Source organism: Manis pentadactyla, chromosome 10 (assembly GCF_030020395.1).
Source record: "Manis pentadactyla isolate mManPen7 chromosome 10, mManPen7.hap1, whole genome shotgun sequence".
NCBI lineage: Eukaryota > Metazoa > Chordata > Mammalia > Pholidota > Manidae > Manis > Manis pentadactyla.
This window is the reverse complement of record NC_080028.1, coordinates 127,673,412-127,696,924: the sequence shown is the minus strand read 5'-3', so window position 1 is coordinate 127,696,924 and position 23,513 is coordinate 127,673,412. Positions and strand designations below refer to the sequence as shown.

At 65.2% G+C, this 23,513-nt stretch overlaps 2 protein-coding genes across 4 annotated transcripts; both read right to left on the bottom strand.

Moving 5' to 3' along the window:
* Positions 1-133: 133 nt before the first annotated feature.
* On the bottom strand, positions 134-14,839 carry WDR90 (WD repeat domain 90). The gene is given in 41 exon segments (XM_057487793.1): positions 134-544; positions 896-980; positions 1,101-1,220; positions 1,296-1,439; positions 1,546-1,676; positions 1,785-1,959; positions 2,136-2,258; positions 3,814-3,985; positions 4,074-4,185; positions 4,312-4,480; positions 4,575-4,765; positions 4,856-5,015; positions 5,152-5,273; positions 5,566-5,665; positions 6,080-6,174; positions 6,443-6,893; positions 6,895-7,093; positions 7,177-7,307; positions 7,502-7,630; positions 7,827-7,988; positions 8,347-8,477; positions 8,859-8,989; positions 9,198-9,337; positions 9,525-9,760; positions 9,959-10,075; positions 10,141-10,271; positions 10,371-10,514; positions 10,650-10,768; positions 11,112-11,169; positions 11,238-11,383; positions 11,462-11,572; positions 11,687-11,755; positions 12,116-12,346; positions 12,422-12,525; positions 12,834-12,901; positions 12,984-13,098; positions 13,359-13,529; positions 13,701-13,809; positions 13,899-14,075; positions 14,200-14,291; positions 14,618-14,839. Coding segments are annotated over 41 exon segments (5,949 nt in total). The 5' UTR covers positions 14,838-14,839; the 3' UTR covers positions 134-386.
* Positions 14,840-15,450: 611 nt separating this feature from the next.
* On the bottom strand, positions 15,451-20,382 carry MCRIP2 (MAPK regulated corepressor interacting protein 2). Of its 3 annotated transcripts, XM_036915787.2 has the most exons (6): positions 20,147-20,297; positions 19,963-20,071; positions 17,259-17,392; positions 16,333-16,460; positions 16,043-16,144; positions 15,451-15,833 (listed from the first exon to the last, which is right to left on the bottom strand). In XM_036915787.2, the coding sequence occupies exons 2-6, from the start codon at positions 20,023-20,025 to the stop codon at positions 15,763-15,765; spliced, it is 498 nt and encodes a 165-aa protein (XP_036771682.1). In that variant the 5' UTR covers positions 20,026-20,071; positions 20,147-20,297; the 3' UTR covers positions 15,451-15,762. The 3 variants fall into 3 exon arrangements, with proteins under 3 accessions (XP_036771682.1, XP_036771681.1, XP_036771683.1); XM_036915786.2 differs by lacking the exon at positions 17,259-17,392 and having other exon boundaries at positions 20,147-20,382; XM_036915788.2 differs by lacking the exons at positions 17,259-17,392; positions 19,963-20,071; positions 20,147-20,297 and adding an exon at positions 19,729-19,856.
* Between the last annotated feature and the right edge of the window lie 3,131 nt (positions 20,383-23,513).

Here is a 23,513-nt window from a genome sequence, read left to right as displayed (position 1 = left end):
ACGCGAGGCAGCGCCGCCCTCGCAGGTGCACAGGGCAGAGTCCTTGGCAAGGAGCAGGAGGTCTGGGGATGGGCAAAGGCCAAGAGGAGAGCCAGGCCCAGGGCGGGAGCCCGGAGTGACCAGCAGACACTGCCACAATCCAACACACACGTTTATTTGAACCGCAAGGCAGGAGCAGGAAAAGCCCTCAGGTAAAGAATGGACAAGCACTTCACCCACGTTCAGGGTCCTGACGCACGCACAGAGTCGTTGGCACGCCCAGCACGGCCCACCCCACAGAGTCGTCAGTCCCATGGCCAGCACGGCTTCTTGGTCGAGCTTCTGCTCCAGCCAGGCGCCCGGTGATACCAGCAGGGTACACCTGACCCCACGGTCCCCGCTGCCGGTCAGTGGCCTGCGACCTCCCACACCAAGATCTCGTTGTGGGCTGCCGTGAACAGTAGCCGGGAGACAGGGGCAAACCTGCAGAGCCATACTGAGTCGCTGTGGCCAGCAAAGTCCTGTGCAGACCCCAACTCACAGTCCACCAGCCTCAGCACACGCCCTGCGGGCAGACAGGGGTGGGCCTGGGCAGGGGCAGCTTCAGGGCCCAGGGGTACCCCCATCCCCAGCTCTGTCTCTAGCTGGACACTGGGGCCTTGAGGAAACCTGTGTTCAAAGGCCTGTCCGCCAAGCCCCAGGGCCAAGGGTGGGGCTCACAATCTGAGCAGGGCTGCTCTGCACTCCACATCCCTCACCATCTGACCCTCCAAACCCCTGGGGCAGGTGTCCTCTCCTCGCTTCAGGGACAAGGAACCTGAAGCAGAGGTGAGGACCATACTTCAGGATGGGGGCACAGGTGAACCCCCTCAGCCCCACTCAAGACAGGCTGGAGTCCTTGCTCACCAGCACTCACCAGCAAAGCCAATGGCCATGAGGCGGGCCCAGGGGGACAGACTCAGGGACATAGCAGAGAAAGGCAGCGGGATCTTCTCCACCACCTGCAGGCACAAGGCACTGGGTGGGGGCTTCCCCAGCCGTGGAGCCCTCCCCACCGCAGCCCTGGGTCCCTCCCCACCCCAGCCCTGGGCCCCCATGGAACAAGGGGAGGGTGCACGTGCCTGCTTATGGCGGAGGCTGTAGAAGACCACTTCCGGGTGCACACCCAGGCCGGCGCACACCAGCAGCGCCCCGTCCCAGGGGCAGAAGGCGGCGAGGGGGGGCGGCGGACAGCTGAGGCTCTGTGGAGGGACCCGGCCTGCTGTGGCAGGGCAGGTAGGCACCATCCCCACCTGCAGTGCCATGGGGACGCTCACCTCCATGAGGGTGGGTGCCGGGAAGCTCAGCCAGTCCACAAGCTCACAGTGGTTCCGCGGCCAGTCAGAGGCCCAGACGCTGACATGCTGGTCTGTACTGGTGGCCAGCCAGAGGTCTGAGCCCTCCACATCGAAGTCTCCATACTGGGGTGGATAAGGCTGGTGGGTGTCTGCTACCCCACTATGCCCAATCCCCCTTCCCTGCCAGCACCCCCAGGCCAGGCTCTGCTGGTTCACGAGGCCACTTCACCTCTTTGGTTGTGCTCTGGATGGTGGAGATCGGGGCACCACAGTGGTTACTCAGGACATGGAAGGTCACGCCTGTGTGGGGGCTACTCACAGCCACAAGCCCATCCTTGTCTCCAGAGAGGATGGTCTGACCTGGGCCAGGCAGGGGCCGTGCCGTCAGCCTGTGAGCTCCAGCACCATGGTGTAACCTGGGCCAGGCAGGGGCCGTGACGTCAGCTTGTGAGTCCCCAGCCCCCTCACCGTCAGCAGAGAAGGCAATGGCTGTCAGCGCGGCCAGGTGGGGGTGCATCTTGAGCTCCATCGCGACTCGGGAGAGGCTGAAGACTCTGAGTGTGCCATCGCTGTAGCCTGCTGCCACCCGCTGCTGCTCTGGACGCCCACACAACAGGGGGCTCCAGGCAAGGCAGAAGCAGCTCTGGGGAGCCACAATGGGGAAACATCAGCTTCCCTGGGGGTAGGACGGGGTCCCAGCCCCAAGACTGCAAACAGACACCAACAAGGCCAGAGGGAGGACTCAGGGGCCGGTGGAGCCAGAGGTGGGCAGGCTGCCTTCCTTGGCACGAGTCCCCAGACCCTGGGGCCCCACAGTACCTGGTTCAGCACCTGGAACTGGATCACCAACTCCATGCTGGTCAAGGACCACACCCTCACGCTCCCGTCATCACAGCATGTGGCACAGTGGGACTCACTGGGGCTGAAAACCACCTCATTCACCTGCAGGGAGCCAGCCAGCCTGGTCTGAGGCCACATGGCCCTTGGGTGGGGGGCCACAGTGGGCCAGACTGTCCCAACACAGGTGCCTGTCCCCCCAAGCCCACCCCAGTCACCTCCACGTGGTGTGAAGAGACCATCAAGACCCTCTCCTGGCTGTCCCCACACTAGACCTGGGGGCCTCTGCATCCTGACAAGGCCCCCCCAGTCAGCCAAACCTGACTACCCACCCGCTGGGCACCACAGAACCTAACCACAGGGACCCAACGATATGTCCCCAGAGGGCTGGAGCCTGCTGCCAGGGCCTCAGCCCTGGTAGTGGAGGCGCTTCCTGAGATGGTTGTGTTGAGGAAAAAGAGGTGGGTGACCACCACTAAGAAATCAGGATTCTGGTGCAGGAAAAAGGACATGCAGGTGCCGTACACCAAGGAGGCGACATGAAAGCACCCAGTCCTGAGCTGGATTTCAAGCCTAAGTATGAACTCATGATGTACTTCTTGAAAATAATAGTTTAGCTCTGCTTGGCTGAGACGCAATGGGCCCCAGGTTCTGGGAGGACACAGCCAAGTCCAGGCCTGTGAAGAGCTGCAGAGGGAGGGCCTGGAACACCTCGTGGCGCCTGTGAGAGGGGCCAGTGACTAGTGCACAGGCCAGACTCGGTGCCCCAGCGCTCACGCCCTGGGGGGTGAATAAACACATGTTCCATCTGGACCATGCAAAGTATTCAGCAGCCAAAATGAGTGGACCTTGAAAACGTCATGCTTGGGGAGCAAAGCCACACAGAAAGGAATGTCCAGAATGGGCAGATGCATGGCCGTGCTGGTCTGGGCACATGGAGGGTGTGGGGTTTCCTTTCGGGATGGTGAGAACGCTCTAAAACTGTGCTGGCAGCTATGCAGCTCTGCAAGTAACTGAAAGATGCTGACTTTAAAGGAGCAGAGCACGCGGAATGTAGATCAGGACATGACGCTGCTCCCCAGAGAGCACAGAAGGCGCACTGTCTCCACCCTCTCAAGTTCACATGCTTTACTGTGACCCCTGAACAAACACATATAGATTTAAGAAAAAACCAAGGACTCAGGAGCCTACTCAAAGAAGCTTCCACTGGCCAAAGACAGGACCCCGAGCGCTCAGAGAAGCTGTGACCTGGGAGCTAGACCCCCCGCCTCCACCCACCAGCTCTGAAAGAGCCGGAAGGGAACTCTGGCCCCGGCACTGCCCTGGGCATCCCCAGGGCTCGTCTCTCCCCCGAAGAGCAGGGTCAGACCACCAAAAGACGATGGGCAGAGAAGGCCACGAGGCCGCCAGGGCTGCCGTGAGTGGACACAGGTGGATCTGTGTCAAAAGAGGCGAGCATGCAGCTCTAGGTGCCTGTGTGCTCTCCTGGGGAACTGCACACTGTGCGGAGGCCATCGGACATCTGAGCCGGACTGGGCGCAGACTGACCCGGGGGAGGGTAGGGGCAGAGGGAACTGCATGTGGACTCACTGCCCAGCCTCTGTCCTGGCTGGAGGCCCCCTGGACATCTCTGACGGAGCCGGTGGCCCGGCGGCCTCACCTTGCTCCTGTGGCCACTGATGAGGCGCGTGCTGCTGCCCTCGGCCCAGCTGATGAACCAGAGCGTGCCTGCCATGGTGCCCACCACGCCCATGTCCATGCTGTCGTGGAAGACCGCGCTCACAATGGCCCCGTCCAGGGTCAGCTCGTTCTCCATCAACACTGAGCCGGACCTGGGAGCAGTGGATGGGAAGGGAGGCAGTGTGAGAGCCCAGGGCACCTGCCCAGGGTGTCCCCACAGGCACAGACACAGCGGCTCACCTGGCCCCAGAGCCCCTGCACCTCAGCTCCGGCACGGCTCCCACTGCCCACAGACGTAGCCGCCTGGTGTTACTGCCGCTGACCAGCCAGGCACCCGAGCACAGCAGCACGCCTAGGGGACAGAGATGGCAGGGCTGCTGCCCAGGTGCCCACACCGTGACACATGGTCTCAGTATCCAGGACACGGGCTCCAATGGAGAGGCCGGGCCAGACCTGGAGGTGGCCACAGGGCACCCACCGATCTCGCCATCATCCGCCTCCCAGGCCAGGAAGCAGCGGTGGGCCTGCATGTCCCAGACGCAGACCTGGCCAGTGTTGGAGCCACCGTAGAGCAAGGGCATGGTCCCATAGCACACAGAGGTCAGCATGCCTGCTGCCACCTCCTTGGGAATGGGGTCTCGGTGCACCTGGAGTGACACCAGAGCGCCACAGGTCAGCAACACCCTGGGGCCCAGCTGGAACTCTTCCGCCAAAGGACCACCACACCTCTGAACCGGGCACCTGGAGACTGATGTCGGCCCCATGCTGCTGCACAAGCCACAGGGTGACGGCACCCGGGCCCACGCAGGCGAGCTCCCCGGCGTCCCAGGGGTTGAAGGCCATGCCATGCACCGGCTCGAGGAGGCGGGTGGAAGACAGGAGCTCATAGGTAGCCATGCTCCACAGGGCCAGGGTGCAGTCAAGATAGTCCCCTGGGGCGGACCCACAGCAGCCATGTCAGCTCCCAGGGGCCCCAGGTAGGCAGCATCAGCCATCACCCTCTGCCCACATCCCCAGCCAACCCAGTGTGACCAGTAGCCCGTCATCCGGCGAGAAAGCCAGGGCCTGCATGGCAGTGTTGTGGTGGGAGGCGAGCTGCCGGCTGGAGCCCCGGGGCACGTCCCAGATGCGGATCTGGCCCCGGGGGGTGGAACCGCTGCAGCCCGAGGCAGAGGCCAGGATCTGGGGGGCGAGAGGGCAGGCTGTGGGCAGGGTGACTGTGACCCGCTGGCCCCTCCTGACTCCCACGGTGCCCCCACGCTGCTCTGGAGGCAAGGGCAGCCCTGGTCCTCGAGGAGGCAGGCATGCAGGTGGGCACCTGGGCATCGTGGCTGAGGGCTAATGTGGAGATCGCCTCAGGGTGGCCAGGCCAGTGCCGCTGGGCGCCAGAGTGCAGGTCCTCCACCACCACCAGGCAGCCGCACGTGTAGGCGAAGAAGCCTGAGGTGGGGAGGATGCCCCAGGTCAGCTGCAGCCCTGGGAGTGTTCACCAGGTAGGCAGCTCATGCTGAGCCCTCCCAGAAATCTGCTCAGAGGCCCGCTGAGCATGGGCTGTGCACCGCAGGTGTCACCGGGACCACCACCCCTCTACCCATGGCTGCCTCCCACCCAAGCCCAAACCACCTGTGCCAACAGTGGTCATCTGCACCCCATGGGGCCTGACCGGGAGGCACAAAGCCCGCCCCACCCTGCAGCTTCTGAGTCAGACACCAGGCTGAGCTGTGGCCCCTACCTGTGTCTGGACTCCAGACCACGTTGGCCCTCCCATTCCCACTGTAGCCCACAACAGCCTTCAGGTGCAGCCAGCTGCTGCCAGGAGCTGGGGAGATGCTCTGTGAGGAAGTGAACCCAGGGGTCCGGTGAGCAGGCAGAGTGCCTGGCCCACCCACCATCACAGGCTCTGCCCACCGGCCAGGGCTGCCACACGGCCACAGGAGGTCCGCACAAAGACAGTGCAGGGGTGCACCCCTACACCTGCACGGGGGGGAGCAGGCCAGGAGGGGCAGCAAGACCGGGCTCCCGGGGAGGGGCCTCTGGGCTGGGTCAGGACATGGCAGGGGGAGGCAGTGGGTGGAGAGGGGCTGCTCAGCAGGACACCACCGGGGTCCCCTCTGGGTGTCCGCGGGACGGCGGGAGTGCGCACACCGAGCAGACAGGCAGCCCCAGAGGGGCTGCAGGGACCATATTCACTGGGAATAAAGAGCACCCCAGGTGCCCCCGGGCTATGAAGGCTCGGCCCCTCCGACCTTGGCCCCTGGGGAGGCCTTGTAGGGAGCCACGACGTGCTGGTAGGAGTCTTGGCGGGCAGCAGGCCCTGCCCGGGATCTCCTGCTCCGAGCACCTGGCAGGGGCACAGCAGAGGCAGCCAGATGTCAAACTGCCAGTACCCTGTTCAGTGTGCCCTCCCTGCACTTGGCCACCCGGCCTGGCTGGACGAGAGAAGGGGCCGACCAGGTCAGATACCAGGGATTAAAAAGCGTGGGTGGGCAGCCTCTGCTCAGCCCGGCGGGGACCTCAACTGTCCCCTCGCCCTGCAAGTGACTGTGCCCGTCTGCAGGCCCTGCCTGGGCCCTGCGAGGGCCACAGGTGTCCCTGCCTCCCCTGCTTACTGAGCCAGCCGCTGGGACGGGCAGTCCTCCGGGCCTCGTCTCCGGCTGGGCCGGCCTCCTCCCCCAGCGCGGGTGGGCCTGAGGCCTGATGGGGCCCCTCAGGGCTGCGACTCCGCTCAGAGAGCGCTTCTTCATCCGACACGGAGAAAGTGCCTGGGGAAGGGGGGCCGCGGTGAGAGGGGCGCAGAGCCTCTGCCCCCATGCCCCGCCCCACAGGCCTGAAGCAGCATCTGCAGAGGGAGCTGGAACATGCCCTGGCCAGCCCCCGGGCACTGCCCTCACCGTCACCACCCTCGGGTGGGCGATCGCAGATGCCCGGCTGAGGTGGGGATGCCGGGGAGGGCATGGGCACCTGCCGCCGAGGGAGCCCACCGGCCCCCGATGCCGCGTGCTCCAGCTGTCTGGCACCCCAGACTGAGGACAGAAGGAGCCCAGCTGTGTTCAGGGCGTCAGGAGGGCTGAGTGAGTTGGGGGAGGTGTGTCCAGCTCACTGCGCCCAGCTCTGTGCTGGGAACCCCAGGAAAGGAACTGGCCTGTGCTGCCCACAGTGGCTGCAGTGCTGGCACTATGATGTCAGCACAGAGCCTGCCAGCGTGGTGGGACCACTCACCTGCCTCAAAGGTAGGGAGGACCCTGGGCGAGATACGGGCACTGCAGAGGGAATGAGAGAGGGTGTCAGGTGGGGAGGGGGCAGTGAGAAGCCTGGCAGATGCAAGCCCGGGGCAGTCACTTGCCTTTCTGGGGGCGACCTCTCAGGGGGGGCCAGGATGTCCCAGAAGAAGACGGCATCGCCCGCACTGAGGAGTTGCTGCTGGTCGGGGGTGAAGGCCAGAGCCCGCACAGGCTCTGAGTGGCCAATGTACACCTGGGGGCAGCAGGCGCCACGTACAGAGACCCCCGAGACAGAGACACTGCCATCACCCAGCACATGGGTCTGGCCGGGAGGCCCCAGACCCCTCAGACCGGGGGCTGAGGGGGCTGCTGTGGTGTCAGACCCGCGGGAACAGGGCAGCCTGGGAGCGCTGTCCTCTCTCCTGCCCACCCACCCATGGCACACACCTGGCAGCCAGGGCTGGCCTGCATGGAGTAGTCCCACACCTTGATCGCCCGGCAGGCGGCCGTCAACAGGAGGCGGGCATCCCCACTGACAGCCAAGGAGGGGCAGACCCCAGAAGAGGTGCCAGGCAGCTGTGGGAAAGCGTCCTTGTGGTGGGACTGGAGCACACAGCACCCTGGATAGGAAACGCCTCCCTTCCTGAAAATGCCATTTCTTGGAGCAGCAGGTGGCCCAGGGTCTCCACAACGTGAGGCAATGTGGGAGCCAAGGTGAAGTCAGGAAGGAGGGGGAGGCCAAGTGGCTGGCTGGCTGCAGCCCTGGGCTCACCTTCCGGACCACACGGCCTGACATGGCGTCCAGCACGACGATCGTATTGGACGACGTAGATACCAGCAGGCGGTCAGGAGGTGCGGGGCCAAAACACACAGCCACAGCAGAATCCTGGCGTCTGCCGGCCAGGTCCAGGGCACTGACGTCAACCTGCAGCAACTGGGGAACAGCAGTGTGTAGCCACCAGCCACAGCCTCCAGGCAGAGCCACACCCCCAGGCCAGGGCAGAGCAGGCGGCAGACTTGGGCACCCACCTGGCATCTGTCCCTGCCCAGCCAGCAAATGGCTCGCGTGCTCTCTGTGCCCAAGTGCAGGCAGCATGGCTAGGTTCTCTCTGGAGTGAGTGTGGCCTCCCACCTGCCCTCACCTTTGCGCTCCATGATGGGCCAAAGACAGCCTCTGCCACCCTCGTGACCTTGGTGGGGCCCAGGGAAGCCATGCAGCAAAGTTGGGCGTACCCAGGAATCTGTTAGCCCCATCCATACCGGACACACAGGATGTCCTGGTAGGCTTATACCTTCTCCAAAGAGATTGCATCCATGACTGTCACCATGTGCTTGGAGGGACCCACGAATGCCAGCAAGCGGCTGTCCCCACTGAGCGCAAGGGCGTTGGGGCTCAGGTGGGCATCCTGGCACACAACACCAGCTACCAGCAAAAAAGAGGCAGGTGGTCAGCTAGGTGGGAAGGTGGCACCTGGAGGACATAGCCTGCCCCAGAGCCAGGCAGGTCCCACAGCAACAGCTCGTGGGGAGTGGTGCCAACACCAGTGGGCACCAGTACAGTGGCCACAGGAAGAACTGACCCCGGTGGGCACCCTTACCTGCTGGCCTGGTACTCGGGCTGTTTACCTCCTACCAAGGCAGGGCAGGCACAGACCCTTACTGACCAGTTCTGGGGCATGAAGTCCTAAAGCCACACTTGCCCTGGGGGTCCACAGTGAGCCTACAGAAGGCGGCGTACTGCTGAGGGCCCGCAGGGCCTGACAGGGTATGTCAGGAGGCTGGGGTGCCACGCTTGGAGCCTGACCTGCCACACGCAGGACGTGGCAGCGGACGACAGCGCAGTGGTACTGGACCAGGGCACCCCAAGAGCAGGAGCTGAACAGGAGGCTGCCGTCGGGGCTGGCGGCCAGGCCGGTGATGGCTCCTCGGTGACACCTGCACCACAAGGAGATGCCCACTCCTTGGTCCTGAGCTGCCCCATCCCAGACCTCCAGCAGCCAGGCCTGCCGAGTCCCCAAAGGGTTGCAGAGACAGGGCTTCCTGCAGACATGCTTCCCCTGCCCTTCCCAGACACCCACATGCCCTGGGGGAGTCCCACACGCCACCTCAGCATCTACAGGGTCGGGGCCGACTGAGCACCCACCTGTGCTCCACCAGGACCTCAGTGGCCTCCAGGCTAAAAGAACGGACAGCCCCACTGTGGAAGCCACAGAACAAGGTTGGCTGCGTGGGGTGGAAGGCGACGGTGCACGGGGCTTCCTCGGGTGACGTGAAGTCATACAGCTGGAGGGGGGCCACACGAGGGCGGACAGGTGGTGGCTACCAGCTGGCCATGACGGCCTGACAGCCAGTCTCTCTCCTGGTGGCCTGAACCCTGCCCCTGCCCGCCTCAGCCCACTGCTGGGCCTGTGTGTCTCCTGTGATTTCCAGTCCCTCCCTCCCGGCCAGCTCCCCTCTGGCTGCACCCCACCTGCTGCAGGGTCTCCAGGTCCCAGATGCGAACAGTGTGGTCCTGGGACACAGTGGCCAGCTGCCCTCGACTGTGCTCAGTGGCAAGGGCCAGCACTGGGGCGGTGTGGGAGCGTGCCAGCACACTGTACTCCCGGGAGGGGACATCCAGGCAGCCCAGCTGGCCCGAGCAGGTGGTGGACAGCACACACGAACCGTCCGGGCTGATGTGGACCGAGCTGACGGGGCCCTCGTGCTCTGTGGGCAGGGTGGGCAGGTGACCGCCCGGCCCGCCTGCCCCCCACAACACACAAAAACCCATCCCTTGCTGCCTGGAGCTACGTCTCCCTGGGCCAGGACAGGTGGCTCCCCCATGACCACCCAGCAGAGTGGACCCCCAGGCTCAAGGCACAGCTCCTTGGAGCCTTCCAGTGGCGACTCAGGTGTCAGCCTCACCTGCTTCCAGGAGCACAGAAGAGAAGTCCAAGGGCCAGAGGCGCAGGTAGCCATCCTCAGAGCCCACGGCACACATGGCCTGGGAGATGCTGATGCTGCTGATGGCGATGCCAGTGCCTGTGGACAGGCAGCATCAGCCCAGAGCACCAGGCGGCTCCCCACCCAGCCGGGGGCCCACTTACCTGAGCTGAAGGTCTGCTTCTGTGGGAGGGGCCTGCCAGGGGTCTGCACGGGCAGAAGGCGGCGAGCATGCCACACGGCCATGCGCTGGGGGTCTATCTCCAGGATGTGGCCACTGCTGCCACACACATAGCTGCCAGGGAGGTGGCAGGTTATGGAGGCAGGCAGGTGAGGCCCAAGGAGCCCAAGGGGGACCCAAGCTGCCCATGAGGGGAGGGAGGGCAGGGCTCACAGCGTACTGCCGTCCTGGGCCTGCCTGAAGGCTAGGTCAGTGAACTCCAGCGCCTGGTACTCCCCCAGGTCCACGGGGCAGGAACGTAGTGCCTGACCGCGCAGCCGCCACAGCCGCACACTGCCCCGCCCACACGATGCCATCCTGTAACAGGGTGAGTGAGCACTGCCCGATGCCCACAGGGAGACCCGATGCTGTGGATGGTCCCTGCACCAGGGAGGAGAGACAGGCTCAGCCCCACCCCCACAGTGCCAGTGGCCAGGCAAGCAGCCCGCTCACCTGGTTTCATCAAAAAAGGCAACCTCGAATGCCTGGATGTCAGTGTCAGTGTGTGCCTTTGCCAGAACGAGCACCTCACCACCTTGCCCCACCTGGTCTGTGCCCCAGGCCACCACCACCTGCAAAAGCCTGCACTGAGCTCCCACGGCCCACCCCCTGCCTGGCCTCCACCAGGCCAGCTGAGTGCTTAGTTGTGGGTGGGGAGCAGACCCCGGCCCCAAGGAACCCACAGGGGCCACCCAGGGCAGCTGCAGACATGCACGGTTGGGCATGTCCACAGGGACACACAGGAGGCAGAGCCCCACAGGGGAACACCTGCCCACCAGCTGCCACCTTCTAGCCCTAACACACGCCGTCTACGACTGCAGAACAGGCACCCAGAAAGCCATCTGAATGCTGACACCATGAGGGCATGCGTGGGGCAGGGGTGCACCCTGGGCGGATCCCCTGCCCGGCACGTACCGTCCTCCCGTGGTGGTCTCTGCCGACTCCGCAAAGCAGGGCCCCGCTGCTGGAGAAGCTGCAGGTGGAGAGGAGGCGGTCAGCACTGCTGGTGCACCCCTGCCCCCTCAGAGGCCCCACACCCACCTGAGGGTGCAGAGCGTGTGGACCGGGCTCCGGAGCAGTGACAGGCACCTGCCCGTCTGGAAGTCCCAGAGGCGCAGCATGCTGGGGGGCTGCGCCTGGGCCGAGGCCAGCAGGGAACCACTCCCGTCCAGTGCCAGGGCAGAGACCTGGGGGGCAACAGGGGGAGGGAGGGTGGCGGCCTGCAGGGGTGCGGGCAAGTCACCCCAGGGTCGCGTGGCACCCACCTTGTCGGTGTGGCCGAGGAAGAGGCGCTGCTCCCGGGTGTCCAGGCGCATGACAACAATGACGGCGTGGCAGGGGTACACGACAGCGGCCCCGTCATTGGTCCACAGGGCCTGGGTGGGGGCCCAAGGTGGGCTCGTGGGCAGTGGGTCTCACGTCCCAGTGGGGCACACCCTCCCTGTGTCACCTGTACTGGCCCCACCCTCCGAGAGCACGGGCCTCCTCACCGGTTTGGTGCTGTGGCCCCCGAAGCCGATGACCCGCTTAAGCCTCAGGATGGGATCCGGGAGGAAGCTCTGAAACAGGTGGACTCACAGTGACACCCCAGGAGGTGAGGCCCCCATCCTGGCTCCTGCCTCCCGAGAGCCGTACGATCCTCGGTGGCTTCTACTGGTTGCTCTGCGCAGGCCAGAGCCCCGAGGGAGCCCGGTCCTGCTCTTGCCTGAGGTCCCCCTGAGACCCCTGGGGTTGGCGTCAGAGCACCAGTCACTCCTCACTGTCAAATGGGATCCTTACCCAAAGCCACCTCCTGCCCACTCTGCCTTTCATCTGGAGACGGGACGGGAGACCGCGCAGGGCTCATGGCAGCACAGACCCAGCTGCCCCCTACCCACACCTCGAGGCCCCGCCCGGCTCAAGGCACAGCCCGCCCCCACCTTCCTTGGACGGCCTCTCACCGTGCGGAGTGCCATGTCCTCCAGGGCCGCAGGCCTCTTCTGGGTGGACACAGAAACACTGCTGCCAGCCGCATGCTCCTCAGTGACCCCAGCCCAGGCCGACGGCTCTTGGCTGCAGCCTCCAGGGCCGCTTGCACGGGAGGCCTCTGAGTGCTCACCGGACAGGCTGACCTCCGGAAGGGGCCTGGGCACCGAGTGGGCCTGGTGGGACTCCAGGGGACAAGAGCCTGTCGGCACCGGGGCTGCCATCCCCCAGCCCGTCCCCAAGGGCACAGGAGCACTCACTGCAGGGGGGGCAGGTGCCTGGGCCACGGGGACCACGCTGTCCTGGGCAGGCTTGCTGAAGGCCACTGGCTGAGGGTGGAGCTGGGGCACGTGCCCCAGAGTGACTGAAACGAAGCAGAGGCTGGCAGAGTCTGCTGAGTAGGGGGCAGAGGCCTGGGCACAGGGCAAGGGGAGCAGTGGCCCCTGGCTTGCCGTCCTGCAGGACAGAAGCTGCAGCCCACAGTCAAGTCCAGTACGGCCTCCCTGAGGCCCTACACACACACACCCTCCCTCCCGTGCGGCCCTGGAGCCCTGCAGGCATCACACCGCCAGGCCCACCTCCCTACGTGTAGCATCAGGCCACTCCCCTCCCACTGAACTCTGCACATTCTGCAGACCTGGGCCTGGGCGCCCACTGACCCCTCAGGCCCACCTGCCTCCGCAGGGGAACCGCTCCTCTGAACCGGCTGCAGAGGCGCTTCTGAGCTGTCGCTTGGAAACCTCGGCAGGAGCAGAGGAAGAGTCAGCATCTGCGGTGCCCTGCTCACCCCGACCCGGCCCCCAGGAGAGCAGGATGACACACCGGATGTGGGCGTAGTGGTCATGCCAGCTCTCCCCTTCTGGCACTGGGAACGCCATTTCCCGTGGCATGGGGGTGACGGGCAGCTTTGCACGCTGGGCCTCAGTGACGGTGACAGCTGCGAAGAGCGGCCGTTTCGGTTCAGTGACGCCGTCCAGCCCCCTCTCCCAACTCAGACACAACACCAGGAGCCAGATCATCACTGAGACACCAACCCAGACACCACCAACCACCAAGGGCGCCTCAGGAGCTGGGGGCTCAAAGATGGCACAGCACGGGCATTACTGCTGAGTGCCAGGGCCGGGACCCTCCTGGGCTGAGACCCTGGGGCAGTGAGTCGGAGCAGGCCAAGCACAGTACGTGGGGCACGCCCCTCACCAGGGCTGAAGCACAGGTCACTTGTGTAGAGGCTCCGTACGAGCAGGCTGGCGCACAGCCTGACACTCTTCAGGTGGCTGTAGCGCTGCTTCAGGTGGATCAGGAGGATGCCGTGCCAGTCGAGCTGCAGGCATGTCCAGCGGGCACCGGGGGAGGCCACACCCACCAGGCCTGCAGGATGCACGCCCAGGGTGTTGCCTAGCCTCTCAGCAGCCAGCCACAGCTCTCCTCTGTCCTGGACTACGACACCCCGGCAGCCACACGGCCCTCTCAGGGACCTCGCCCCCCACCATGCAGGAGCCCACCTGGGCCTGCCCCACTTATGCCCCGTCTCCGTGTCACCTTTCCTGGGTGTCTTGGCCTCACAGCTGAAAGGGAACTGAAGCCACATGGCCATGGCCTTGAACTCCTTGAAGAGACTGGAGAAGGACACCCGGATGACTTGGCCGTCCTGCGCGGACACGACACAGCAATGAAGAGGCAAGACCCACAGCAAGAGCACAGGGCCCCGTGCATAGGCCCTGCTCCCGTGCTCCGGACCTCAGTGGACACGTGCAGGTGGATGACGAAGTGCTTGGTGGGCAGTGGCCGGAAGAGCACATACAGGTATCTTCCCGTCAGCCCCAGGGACTGGGTGCTGGTTCTGGGGAGCTGGATGTAATTGCTGGCAGAGATGGAGCCCCGAATGCGGTACACAGTGCACTTCAGAGCCTTGTCCTGGGAAGACAGAGGGGGCCAGTGCCCCACAGGCGAGGGAGCACCGGAGGGCCCCCACCTGCGTGAGCAGGTCCTGTGGAGAAGAGGAGGCCAGGCTCCTCGTCCCAGTGCCCAAGCCCCTTACCATCACAGTGGACACGTCGCCCTCCTTGGCAGACCGCTTCCACTCGTCCACCTTGAAGTGTCTGAACACGTTGATGAAGGGGTGCTGCCAAACTGGGGGGGAATGCAGGCGTGAGGAGACCCACAGGCGAGAGCGCCTGTGCCAGGTGCCACACCCACTGCTGGCTCTGGCCGAGGGCATCCCGCTGTGGGGCCTCAAGGCCCTCCAGTGAGGGGCCTGGGGCTGGGGCTGCGCTCCCCGTGGTGACAGCAACGGCAGCGTGGGGTTCGGCGCTCAGGGAGCCAGGCGGCAGGCTCAGCGCGCCGCCCGCCCGGCTCCGGTCGCCCAGCCCTGGCCCTCGGCCCCGGCGCCGGCCCCGCTCCCAAGCCCCGACCCCGACCCCGACCCCGACCCAGGCCCGCCTGTCGCGCGCCAGAACCTCGAGCCATAGCGCCGCCACTCGGGCTGCTCGCGCTTCCCGCCTCGGCTCCCGCGCAGGGCACGCAGCGCGCGCCTAGCAACGGCCGCCGGGCAATGGCGCCACGTCCGTCGTCGCAGCGGCTGGGACGTGACGACACGGCGGGGCGGAGCCGGGAACTGGCTGGCGGGGCGGGGCGTGGGGCCGTGGCCGGAACGAGACGGCGCGCGGGGCAGGGCATTGGGCCAAGGGGCGGGGCCAGGGCCGGCAAGCCCGCACCGTCTCCCGTGCGCTCCGGTCCCGGAACCCCGGTGCGAGCAGCCGCGGCGTCCTGTTTGCCTCCCGCCTCTGAGGGCCCGTCCCGTATTCGCGGCTGCGCTTGGCAGCGGCGGTCCGCGCACACCGACAGCCCCGGCAGGGCCCGCCTGCGGCTCTCCGGCCCTCACGGGGCAGCGTTCCCAGCCAGCTCCCCGGCTAGGCCAGCACCGCAGGCGAGGCCCGCCCACCAGGCGAAACAGCGTTGCCCAGTGCTTCCCCGCAGACCCGCGGCGCCCCTTTGCCCGCCGTCCCACAGCCAGCCCTGAGGGGTTCAGGGACCAGGGCCCCGGCCCCAATCCCAGGCGCGGGAATCCCAGCCCAGGGCCAGTTTACGTAACATCTCTGGGCGCTGAGGCGGGTCCCAGGCACCTGCCAACCCCACCGGGAGAGGAAGTCAGGCAGCGCTCTCCCTCGCAAGGAAGGTGGGAAGGTGGGCATGTCCAGAGCCCCCGCACATCCGTCAGGACACAGGGTTGAGTGGGGCTGCAGAGCAGGGCCTCCACCATACACACCCCAAGCAAAGGCTGCTCCGAAACGGCAGTTTGTTGAATTTATTAACCTGGAGCTCCTCCTCCCTGCCAGTCCCAGAGGCTGGTCCCTGGGGCACAGTGAGCAGGGTTGAGGTTACACGGGTTCAGCCCCTGACAGCCTGGGACAGCTGGGCCAAGGGGTCAGCAGGTACAAAAGTCCAAATGCTGGCACTTCAGGTGTGGCCGACGCCCGGCTAGGCCCAGGTCAAAGCACAGCCTGCCACAGCAGTGGACAGAGCACTGTGGTCCTCTCCCGTCAGACAGTCCACCGTGGGCAGGGGCAGGCCCTACAAGCCCAGCACTCCTTCACGCCAGCAGCTAGGAACAGTTAGTGATTCTGGCCAGGAACTGCTGTGCCCACCACTCATCCAGGTCGATAGGCACGAAGTCTGTGGGCAGAGAGAAGGCTGGGCAGTGACTCTGCCACCTCCCGGACTGGTCAGCGTTTCTCCCCTCCAGCTGGCCACCAGCCCTTCACCAAACCCCAAATAGAGCTGGTGTGGGGCAGAGGCGGGTCAAGTCCAAGTGCCCTCCCCAATTCCCTGGGGCTAGAACCTGGCAGGGCCCAGGTCAGGGTCAGAGGGAGGGGCAGGCTCACTCTGCAGCCGGGGGCTGGGGGTCCTCTCCACGTACTGCACAGGCCCTGGGCCGCTCTCACCAGCTGGGTCTCCACCCAGCTGCTGCTCCACTAGTTGCCAGGCTGTAGGGAGAAGGCAGTCAGGCTGAGCCAGGCCCCTAGCACCCTGTCTCCCTCCCCAGGGCCTGGTGGCCACCCTGGACCCCAGCCCAGAACTGTGCAGCCTACGCACAGTCCCAGGACAAACAGGCAAACAGGTCAGAGGGGAAGAGGAGCCGTGGCACAGGACTCTCCGTGGGCCTGGACACTACCTTCAGACACAAACCGGACGTTCTCCTCATGAGCCAGCGTGTAGGTCTCCTGGGCTCCCTCAAGGGATGAGGTCGTGGTGGGGGGCCGCCGGCCATTCACCCGATTGAACACAAGCCTCGGCCCTGGACTGCAGGAAGGGGAGACGTTGGTGACTGTCCCAAGCCCAGGTGCTGCTGGCAGAGCTCCAGGAGTAGCGCAGGCCACACCCACCACCCCAGGCCAGGCCCAGCCTGGGCTCTTCCCTGAACACAACGCTCTCCTGCAGGCCCCCCACCTGCAGCTCCCCGCAGCTCAGCTCACACCTGCAGCGCCTCAGGCCTGGGGCAGGCCTGTGACTGCAGGCCAGCGGGACCCAGCTGCATCCCAGGTTCCCGGCAGGGTTCCATGCTCAAAGCATACAGGTACCCCTCCGAGGGCCTCTTGAGCACCCCCACTGCCACCTGCCCCCCAGCTCCCCAGGACCAGCCAGGCCTCCAGCAGCACAGGTTCTGACCTGAGCCACAAGCAGGTCACTCTGTCCCAACCCCACCCACCAGGTGCAGCTCTCGGCCACCTTCTCCCTTCCAGAAGCTTCTCTATCTCGCCGATGACCCCACTGCAGGAGAAGGGACCCAAACAAGATCTGCGAAGCCTTTGCCCTTCCCTCTCCCTACTGCCCCAGGCCCCATGGGGGTGAGCCCCATGGGACAGCTCCTGGTGTGGTCAGATAGTGCCAAGTGCAGGAATGCTGAGAGAGAAGATGGCTGTTGGGGTGCTGGATCTCTGCCCAACGGGCATGAGAGAGCCATGGGGCTGCAGGGCCCGGTCCAGCTCGACCAGGCCTGGGGCACCAACAGGCTACTGGCCAGTGGCAGCTGGCCCAGCCCTGCGCACACCAAGCCCTGGATGGGGCTGGGGCCGTGGAGGGAGCGGGGCCCGCACCTATAGCAGGAGGTGGGAGCCGGGAGTCCTGGGCTGCACGTGCCACTCCGCCAGGCACTCACGGTCCCGCCGGCCTGCTCGCCTTCCTGGGCTCAGGTGCCCCACCGCCGCTCGGGGTTCCTCCTCAGCTGAGGGGCACTAAAATAAAGAGGAGTGTCTTGAGGGGCAGCGGTCCTGCCAGCTCCAGGCCGGCAGGGTCTGGTGGCCGCAGAAAATCTAGAGGGGCAGGGCTCCTCCCATGCCTGAGCTGCACCAACCAGAGGGCATGAAGGTTTACCCTCCCCTGCCCCCTCCACCCCTGTAAGGCTGAAAACTTCAGGGAAGTTTGGAAGGAGGCTGATGAAGGTTTTAAAAAGGACTTGCAGCACAGTGCTGCAAATTACAGGAACGAGGCAGGCAGTGGACAGGCCTGGGTTGAGCAGGGCCCAGCACACAAGCCTCCGTTGCACTTACATAAGGCCGCCCACTGGCCCTCTGGAGGGAAGGGCACAGGTTCCCGTGTGCACTGGAGAACGAAGGCCACACTGGGCCTGCTCCCAGGGACGCTGCTTCCAGTCCACAGTGCCCAAATCCCTGCCTGGTGCCAACACACAAATCCTCTCCATCCTGTGACCCCCAAGGTAGACCTCCCACCCATTGTCAGCCAAGGACCTGGGGTCAAGAGGGACATGACCTGTCCAAGGTCACACAGATGAGTGGATGGCAGTGTCGGATCTTAACTGCATGCCCGTCTGACCCCAAAGTCCACAACTCAGAAAAGCTCCCAAACCACTTTCCCCACCTCACATGCCTGCGTGCCCCTGGCACCATCAGGTGATCACATGGCCCTATCTTATCTTCCCGCCAGCAGCTGATCTCGCCTGCTTGGGTCTTGCCCTCTCTCCTGTCTGCCTCACGCTGGAAGAGCTTGTCAGAGGCACAGACCCATGTGGCTTATTCACCCCTTGGGCAGCACCCAGACCCGTGCCCAGCCAGAAGCCAATCCCGTACATTTGGCGGGTCACATTCTGAGCACGAGGCACGGAGAGCAGCAGGGCCCGGCCCCCTCCCAACTGTGGTGAGGAATGGTGGTGGCAAGTTGGTGGAGAGCTCTTAGAGGGAGGTCCCCTGAGAAGGGGTGGGAGCACCGCCGGTGCTCTGGCCTCCTAGCAGGGTCTCTTCAGGGGCTCTGAGACAGAGGGGGCAGCTCTGGAAAGGGAGCGACCTCGAAGGGGGCCAGTAGGGCCAGCACAGCCATGGCCTGCTCACCACTGCCCTACATCCTGTGCGGCCAGCCAAGCGCTCGCCAGCTCAGACAGGAGGGCAGGCGGCAGTGCGCCCGGCTGGCTCAGGACTGGGGCCAGCGGGGACGTCAAGAGCTCTGCCTTATCTTCCGCTGCTCCTTCCCCAACACCCCCCTTCCACTGACGCACTCCCTTGCCAGAACCTTCCTCCTGGGCCATCCTCAGCTCATGGATCAGAGGCCCTGAGTATGCCCCTCCCAGGAACAGCGGATGAGTTTCTCCAGGTGGAGGGATGGGGGCTCCCTGCCGGAGTGGCACTGGTAAGCTACACACCCATGCCTTGTTTCCTCCCCTGGGAGGTAGGGCAGTTGTGAGAACCACGGCCGATGTCACCAGGCAGTGTCACAGCACAGCTGTGGTCCCAGGAAGCACCCCCAGCACCCCGCTCACCTTCCTCCCCAGGACATACCTGTGGTCGGCCTCAAACTCAAGCATTTTCCAAACTAGGTACCAACCCCAAGTTGTCAGCACACCCTCAGGAGGTCCCTGGAAAGGGCCTCATCCCAGAAAGGTCCCCACTGGCTGCCCCTACCTGTGGCATCTGAGGCCCAGAATTCAGAGGGAGATGCCGGCTGAGGGGCACCGCCCCTGACCTCCCCGCCAACCTTGGCGGCTGTTCGTCCTCATTTAGGAAGCCCCCCTTGCCAGCACCTTCCCCGGGGCCATCCTCAGCTCACGGATCAGAGGCCGGCTATGCCCCTCCTTTGCGTCCTGGCCCCGCCCACATCAGGCACTGGGGTCCTTAGGCCTCTCAGGGCCTAGGGCAAAGCCCAGGGCCCCGGAAATGCCTAGGAGTGAAACCAAAAGCCAGGGGCTTGAGCCAAGGAAGTAAAAGGTTCAGCGCCACGGGGTTGGGGAATCTGACCTCCAGGTCATGGTCGCTTGGAGGCCAAAGCTGCCAGGACTGAGCCTCCTGGGGCCTCAGGCTTTGGGGCACCAGCAAAATTGCTGGTCAGGTCAGGCAGAAAAGGACAGTCTCCAGCAAGCCCGGAGGACCTGCGGGAGACCTCCAGCGCCCAGCCGGGGTGTTTGGGGTGAAGGGCAGGAGGGCAGTGGCCTGGCAGGGCCAGAAGGAACCACGTGCATGTCTCCCCCAACGCGCTCGGCAAGGGCCGGCTGGCAGCCTCCCGCAACGGCCAGAGCCAGCGTCCCGCGCAGGAAGGCGAGCCCCCGCAGCAGCTCGTCTCAAACCTTGGCCTCGCAGCCCAAGGTCGCCCGGGGTATCTGACTCGGCCGCGCAGAGCTCCCCAGATCCGGGAGCCGGTCAGCTTCCTCCCGACCCGGGTCACGCACATCCGGCGCAGCGCCTCGGACCCAGCCAGGTGTCAGGTGGGACGGAAGCGCGCAGGTGCGGCGGTATCGCTAACCTTCCCCAAGGTCACCTGCGGACGGTGGGGGCGGCTCCAGCCAGGACGCGCGTCTCACCTCGCCAGGGGCCAGGGTCCCAGCGGCTGCGCGCGCGGGGGCGGCGGCGCGGGTTGCCGGCATTTCAGGAGCTCGCCGAGCCTGCTCTCCACCTGCTGCTGCGTGGGACCTGGGGGCAGCGGGGCGTCAGCCGCCGCCGCGCCCGGACCCCCGCCCGCCGCCCGCCGCCCGCCGCCCCGCGCACCTGTGCGGCGCTGCGCCACCAGCTTGCTGGGCCCCTTGCTGAGGGTGTACATGGTGCGCGGGACACCGCGCGCTCGCCCTCTGGCCCGTCCCGCGCCCTCCGCCGGGCTAGCGCTCGCCGGGCGCCGAGGGCGCGGCCCCTTTAACGGGCAGCAGGGCGACGGGCAGGGGGCGGGCCGCGACACGCCCCCGGCCCTTAAAGGGCCCGCGCGGCCGGGGGCGTAGACGGCGCCCCGAGCGCGCGCCTGCGGCCAGGCGGAGGAAGCGCCAGGCAGGACGCGCGTGCGCCGCCGCTCCCGGGCTGTGGGCGGGGCTCTGGCCGAGGCCCTCCGGGGTCCGCGGTCAGGTCTGAGCAGGGACGGCCCTGCGTTGACAGGCTGGGGTGCTGTGCGGACCCTGGGAGCGGAGGTATCCCCCTGCAGACGGGCAGAGCCAGCCGAGGGGCCTGGGCCAGGATGAGGGTCACTCCTGGCTGGGTTCTGGGGCTGAGGAGTCACGAGTAAGGAGGGTTAGGGCCCCTGCGTTAGGGCAGAGGCAGAACGCCCTGGGACTCTCCCACCCCGCGGGACAGGACGGGGGGTGCACTCCGCTGTGCGTCTCCGCCTCTCATGCCAAGGTGCACCCCAACCTCAGGGAGGGGCGAGGCCGCTTAACAATCCAGGAGCAGCGGGGTGGAATCCCGAGGGGAGAGAGGGCAAGTGAGGGGCCCATTTGCCTATGTCATCCGCATGGGGGAGTAGGTACCACCCACCCGACCCCAGGAGTGGCATGGGGGTCCTGTAGGCCGGAACCAGGCCTGCATGGAAGGGGGGCCCCCACTGCACCCTAACCCCATCCCCAGAAACCTGGAAGCCCCTCAGAGGTGGTCTCTACCCCTACCCCCCAGCGGGTTCTTGCCCAATAATTAGAGGTGGCCCTCCTCCCAGCTCGCCAGCCTCCAGCTGCCCCAGGCAGTCAGTGGTGGGGCCCCAGGTTCTACCCACACAGCCAGGTTGGGGGAAGCTGAGGGCCCTGCGGGCTCCGTGCGAGACACCCACGGTCGTCTGTGTGGCTGAGTTCCATCCTTAACGTCCCCACATCCAAGAGAACGAAGTACCCAGGGTTGCCCGTGGGCAGCGGACTCCACCCTCATGGCCTGTGCTACCACCTTAGGGCCCCTGCACTACCCCCACAGATACTGAGGAGGCTCAGTCCAGCAAGCACCAGGCCTGGGTGTCCAGGGGTCCTTGTCTCCGCTGTTGTCTGGGGCTGGGGGGTGGGGGCGGGGCTTGCCCTCACAACAGTGGTTCAGTGTTCCTGGAACAAACCCAGCCTAGCGACCCCCTGCCCACTTCAGAGCAGGCGTGAAGCCTCCCACCCAGGCAGGGCTGAGGCCAGGGTAGGGGCTGGAGCAGGCCTTTGTCATGCGCTCTTCAGACCGCAAGCAGAGCCCCCATGGGCCTGTGGGGCTGGTGGGGGTGACCTGGTCTGCTCAGGAAGGCTTGTGTCCTAGGGGTGGTTGGGCAGTCCTTCCTCTCGTGTCCCCACAGCTCCTTGACTCTGTCCTGTCCTGAGCAAGCTAAAGGACTGGTTCCCATCTCCAGCTGCCTCGTCTGCAGGGCCCGGCAGGGCTCAGCCATGTCTGGGACACTGAGGCTTGTGGCAGAGGGCTGCTGAGTCCAGGCCCCCAGACGGAGCGTGACCCCCCAAGGGCCTCTGCCACCTAGGCCACCTCCCCCTGTGCCATCCTACCCTGTGGTGCCCATCCCTCACCCTCCCCTCATCAGTGCCAAGGTCAGCGTGGTCCTGTGTCATCTGTGAGGCTGCCCTGGCCTCTGGTAGCCTTAGCACACTGCTTGCTCACATTCTGGGAAGATCCTCAGGGGCAGGGGTCTGGGGAGCCTGTGTCCTGGGGGTGCATGTCCCTGGCAGAGTGAGCAAGGTCCTGGCATGGGGGAACACGTGCCCTCCACACACTGACACCAGGTCTCTGAGAGCTCCCCTCCCCCAGCACTCACCTCAGGATGGAGTGGACAGGAGGGACAGGGTTCTCTGATGGGAAGACAGGTCCAGCCTTTGTTTAAGCCCTGTGGTGGCCAAGGCCTCCATGTCCTAACATCCTGGTCCAGCCCACAGGCCTGTTTAAGGTCAAAGGTTGGGACCAGAGCCCTTGGAAAGGCTCCCAGGGAAGAGCAGAAATGGTCCTGACAGGTGGGAGGGAAGGGAGCACTGGACAAGCTTGTGGGGGGATGCTGAGTACCCAGGGGACCCCAAGAGGCACTGAGCTAAGGGAGCAGGGGGATGGGAGGTGCAGGAGGAGGAAAGCCCAGCTCGTGGGGCAGGGAATGAAGTCCCCAATACCTGCCGGGCGAGGCCTTCCTCCCACAGGCTGACTATGAGCAGCAAACCTGCCCTGGCCTGGCATTGCATCCTGGCACCTGAGGGTCATGAGGGAAGGCCAGGCCTGAGCCAGAGAGGCTAGGGCCTGGATGGGCCTGCCACTAAGGGCTCAACTTGGTGCTGAGGGTCAGGCAGGAACCCCAGCCGGCTGGTGCAGGGCAGCAGCTCCCCGTGAGCTCCGGGTTTTGTTCCCCAGCCTCTCCAGCCTTCCCCCGGATCCTGTTGGCTCTGAGGTGTGCTGGTGGAGTGTTCTGCGGCTGGCTGCATTCCCTGACACCGGAGAGGCTGGGGACCGAACTGCAGTGGGAGGCGGCCTGCAGACAGGGAGAGGGGCCTCATCGTGCTTGCCGGCTAAGCAAGGGCCTCCAGCTCTGCCAAGGCGGCTCATGAGAACAGGCACTCTTTGCCTCTTCCAGAGGGCTTCAAGGATGATACCACGATGTAACACACAAGGAGAAAGAAGTTCAAGTTCTCTGTCCGTCTCACTTCCCAGGCTGACATCTGTGCCCACTGGGCTGGCAGCCTCCAGGAACTGGCTCCAGTTGGGTGCCTCTGCACCTGCTGCCTGGTTTCTAGGGCTGTCTGGACCCATCCGCAAACCCAAGCCCAGTGGGTTGAATGGTGGCCCCCAAAGATAACATCCACCCAGAGCCTCAGGATATGACCTTATTTGGAATAATGGTGTTTGCAGATATGATTAAGGCAAGGATTTTGAGATAAGGTCAACCTGGATTAGGGTGGGATCTAAATCCAATGTCCGGGGTCCTTAGAAGCAGCAGCAGGGGGAGATGTGAACACAGAGAGGCAGAGTAGAAACTAGGTGAAGACGGAGGCCGCGACCCAGGTAAGGTAGTCAAAGCCCGGGAGCCCCTGGAGCCTCTCGATGCTGGAATTGGTGAGGAAGGATCTTCCTGTAGGGCCTCTGGAGGGAGCTGGTACCTTATTTGGGATGTCTGGCCCCCAAAACTGTAAAAAAATAAATTTCTGTT

What these genes read in the sequence shown, in the direction of transcription:
- MCRIP2 (XM_036915787.2), bottom strand. Translation starts at nt 20,025, where the DNA reads ATGCCGGCAACCCGCGCCGCCGCCCCCGCGCGCGCAGCCGCTGGGACC. An exon ending in CCCGGCTCCCACCTCCTGCT is followed by an intron (nt 16,461 to 17,258) that starts ATAGGTGCGGGC and finishes CCCTTCCTGCAG; the next exon opens with TCCAGGGCCGAGGCTTGTGT. An exon ending in CCCCAGCCCCCGGCTGCAGA is followed by an intron (nt 15,834 to 16,042) that starts GTGAGCCTGCCC and finishes CTCTGCCCACAG; the next exon opens with ACTTCGTGCCTATCGACCTG.